Source organism: Ixodes scapularis, unplaced genomic scaffold (assembly GCF_016920785.2).
Source record: "Ixodes scapularis isolate PalLabHiFi unplaced genomic scaffold, ASM1692078v2 PGA_scaffold2__306_contigs__length_199485367, whole genome shotgun sequence".
Classification (NCBI taxonomy): Eukaryota; Metazoa; Arthropoda; class Arachnida; order Ixodida; family Ixodidae; genus Ixodes; species Ixodes scapularis.
In genome coordinates this window covers 64,134,626-64,138,096 of record NW_024609857.1, presented here as the reverse complement: position 1 = coordinate 64,138,096, position 3,471 = coordinate 64,134,626, and the positions used below count along the sequence as shown (strand labels likewise).

The following is a 3,471-nucleotide window of genomic DNA, read 5'->3' as shown; positions in this document are numbered from 1 at the left end:
AAGTGTGGAAGGATGGAGATGTTGAAGCATATAATAATGAATACCATCTGGACCAGGAGCCGATGACTCATCCCCGAATTCATAGATGTGACTTGCTCTGAAGTCGAGCTTCAACTTGCTCAAGTCCGTCTTGCGACGAGCAAGCGCGCTTCATAAACGCACCTTAACTTGAACCGATCTTGAACGGAGCTTGAAGCGAACTTGAAGTGCCCGAATTTCAAGACTGGGTTGGACCTATCTTGAACGCGACTTTGTAGTCGTTTCAACATGGCAGCTTGGCGAAGCGACGTCGCCGAGAGGATCTCCGCCTTCGAATTCGCAACTCGCGCGTGCGATATCGTCTTCGGGGGCGCGTTTCCTTTGCCACGAGTACCGCGACCATCAATTCGGGATAGGGAGAACCCAATGGAGCGCTACAACGACGGGCAGTTCCTGGCGCGGTACCGCTTTACGAAGGGAACCGTGCGAGAGCTGCTCGGGATGCTGCCGCTACAAACGAGCACCGACTGCAGGGGCCTTCCGCTGACCCCCATGCTGCAACTGCCGGTCACGCTGCGGTTTTATGGTGCCGGGACCTTCCAGGTTGTGACTGGGGACCTCGTGAACGTGTCCCAACCAACAGTGTGCCGTGCGGTAGGAGTAGTTACGCAGCTGATCGCGAGACACCTGTTCCGGGACCTCGTTCACTTCCCCAGCGCCGCCCAAATCAACACGGTGATGCTCGATTTCTTCGCACTTGCAAAATTCCCCGGCGTCACCGGGTGTACCGACTGCACCCACGTGCGAATCAAGAGCCCCGGCGGCGACGACGCGGAGGTGTTCCGCAACCGCAAGGGTGTTTTCTCAATCATTGTCCAGGTAACGAGTACAGAGTTCGCGGTTTACCGAATTTAGAGTTTAAAGAGCAACGCTTGCGGCGATCGCGAGTTGTTATTCATTGGAGTATGCGCTCATGTTCGACTGCAGGAAATTTGGAAATTCTGCCCCAAACATTGTAGTCAAAGCCCTCTCGTCTTTGCTTCGCTATATGCAGTGGTTGAACTGCTGCGCCAAACTGAGCCAGAACTAATAACCTGATACATGTTGCTCTAAGCGTCTGGCACATGACATGGTTGGCGATGCCACTGAAAATTAAGAAAGTACAGTTTTTTTCCCCTTGATGCTATGTGCAAAAGTAGGGCTGCACGAATTCTATGTGCAAAAAGTAGGGCTGCACGAATATTCTAATTTTCTAATAGTAGTTTCAAATAATACATTATTTGATATTCGCTTCCAAATGAACTGCAATATTCATACTTTTCGAAGCTTGCAATTTTCATATTGACATTGTCAGAAGACATCACTTGAGCAGTTTTTGTAATGAAAATATTTGTCGAGTATTACGACAGCTTCATTCGATGGGACCATTGCCACTAATTTTTCTTACTCATGTCTTCATGTTTCATTTCAACGCAATCTACTTGCAGGCTGTCACCGGCCCCCAGCTGCAATTTTACGATGTGGTTGTGAGCTGGTCCGGGTCGGTGCACGACAGCCGGATATTTGACAACTCCCGTGTGCGGGTGCTGTACGAAGAACGCCGGGTACCAGGGGTGCTGCTCTGCCACCTTCATTTGGTGCTTTGCCACCTTTCATCTGCTGCTCCTCCTCAAGGAGCTTGATTCGGATGGCAGACTCTGCCCTCAGCAGAGAACTTCGTACATCGTTCTCTGCTGAGAGAGCCTGCTCTAGGAGCACCATTCTCCCTCTGGCCGGCCTGCCTTCATCCTGAGTCGCCGCCACCCTGTCGCTGCTGCAGCTTGAAGCAGCTGCAGGAGCAGGTACGGTCTGCTCGGTGGGGGGACCCGGGTCTGCTCCTGTAGCTGCTGTGGCACTGGCACTTGCCTCTGGCTCTGCGACGTCCATAGAAGGGCTGCCAGGTTGATAGTTGTCCCCTGTCACAAGATGGGTAAACCCATATCTGGATTACAAGCCGCTAGCACAAGGTACAATGTTTATAAATTGCACGGCATGAAATGCACTGCAGGTCACGTTGTCCCTGGCTGTAACGTTACGACTGCTGCACTCGGGCGACGCCTAGATTTTCTCGGGCCTCTCGAAGGTTGTCAGAGAAGCTAGCTGTAATCGCGTTTCGCATTCCCGGAGACTTATCTTTTTTGCTTTGCAGAGTTCGAAAACGAAATCCCCTCTAATTGAGATACCGGCCCCAGAATCCAAAAGTGCGGCAAAAGGAAAACCGAGCAAAGTGATCGTAATGTCAATGACGATAGGCTCGGGCTGGATTCGACATTCCGATGGAATCTGTGCTGCGGCCTCACTGCCGCAGCACCGGGACTGTAACGGCTTTCAGCCAGTGGCTGTCTGGTTTCAGCATCGGCGGCCGTGGTAGTTTCCCTGGTTGTTCTGGTTCCAGCCCCTTTCCCGCCGTCTCGTGCCACCTCTTGTTTGTAGTGTCCAGAAGTCTTGGACACTGGTTTCGTTTGTGGCCGGGCTGCTCGCACTCGTAGCAGCAGTCCGACAACAGTTGCCTGCTTAGGCCACCCGCACCGAGGTGCCTGCCTCCAGTGATCGGGTAAAGAACCACTATTGGAAGGCCTCTGCCAGGCTTGCGATTAGCTGTTGTGGGGAGGGCTTGTTCCGTTGTGGCGGGGGTCAATGCTGCTTTGCTGTGGAATTTCGACCGCAGCGTGCCAGTTTTCCCCAGCACTTGCAGGAGCACACTGATAAAGATGGTTCGCTTGGGTAGTGATCTCCGTTGGGCCCCAACTTGCGATAGGGCATGGCCAACGACCTCCCACCTGTCGTGGCGACCCCGCCCGAGATCCTCACAGGGACTGCTGTGACCTCCAGGGACCTCTTGATGAGAGTTCGTCGAACATCTGCTTATCTTGCATGGGCGAACGCCATACATGTCACGCCAACTCTCCCGGTTGATGTGGTGAGGAAGAGAGGTCTCATTCGAACAGTCCACTTGCGTGGAGGCCTCGGGGCATGCTGGTTTGAGTGCGTACTTGGCTGGTGACGGCGGCACGTAGTTCCGCTCAGTATGAAGAGCTTCCTCGATGAGGCAGGCACCCCGGGCTAGCTCTTCAAGGGTCTCAAAGGTATGGTTGATGAGGTAGGCGTGGTATCTTGGGTGGCACTGTCTTCTGACCCGAGCTACTCTGTCCGACTCCGGTGTTTTCGGGTCCGCCCTCTTGAAGAGCTCTTGCATGACCTGAACGTACCGGTCCTGACTTTCGTCCAAGTGCTGCGGCCTTGCCTCGAGCTCTCGGAGAATCTGCGTTGCGTAGCCCACAGGCAGGAACTCTTCTCGAAGCCTTGTCTGGAAGTCCGCCAGGCTCGTGAACGGGGCCTGCAACCCCAACCAGCTTCTAGCACTATCTTGCAACGCCAGCGGGGCAATGTGGTCCATGATGAAGGCTTTCGAGGCACCGGAGGCAAGGTGGTACGTCGGCAACTCCCCCAGGA

The 3,471-nt window shown here is 53.9% G+C and overlaps 1 protein-coding gene across 1 annotated transcript; it reads left to right on the top strand.

The window, feature by feature from the left end:
* The first annotated feature begins 267 nt into the window (after positions 1-267).
* Positions 268-1,661, top strand: LOC121836505 (putative nuclease HARBI1). Its single transcript, XM_042291417.1, has 3 exons — positions 268-872; positions 906-1,011; positions 1,467-1,661. The coding sequence occupies exons 1-3, from the start codon at positions 268-270 to the stop codon at positions 1,659-1,661; spliced, it is 906 nt and encodes a 301-aa protein (XP_042147351.1).
* The last annotated feature ends 1,810 nt before the right edge of the window (positions 1,662-3,471 follow it).

Bases quoted from the DNA above. Each gene is read 5' to 3' on its own strand.
- LOC121836505 (XM_042291417.1), top strand. From the start codon at position 268: ATGGCAGCTTGGCGAAGCGACGTCGCCGAGAGGATCTCCGCCTTCGAA. The intron at 873-905 runs GTTCGCGGTTTA...GAGTTTAAAGAG, and splicing joins GTCCAGGTAACGAGTACAGA to CAACGCTTGCGGCGATCGCG. The intron at 1,012-1,466 runs GTCTTTGCTTCG...ATCTACTTGCAG, and splicing joins ATTGTAGTCAAAGCCCTCTC to GCTGTCACCGGCCCCCAGCT.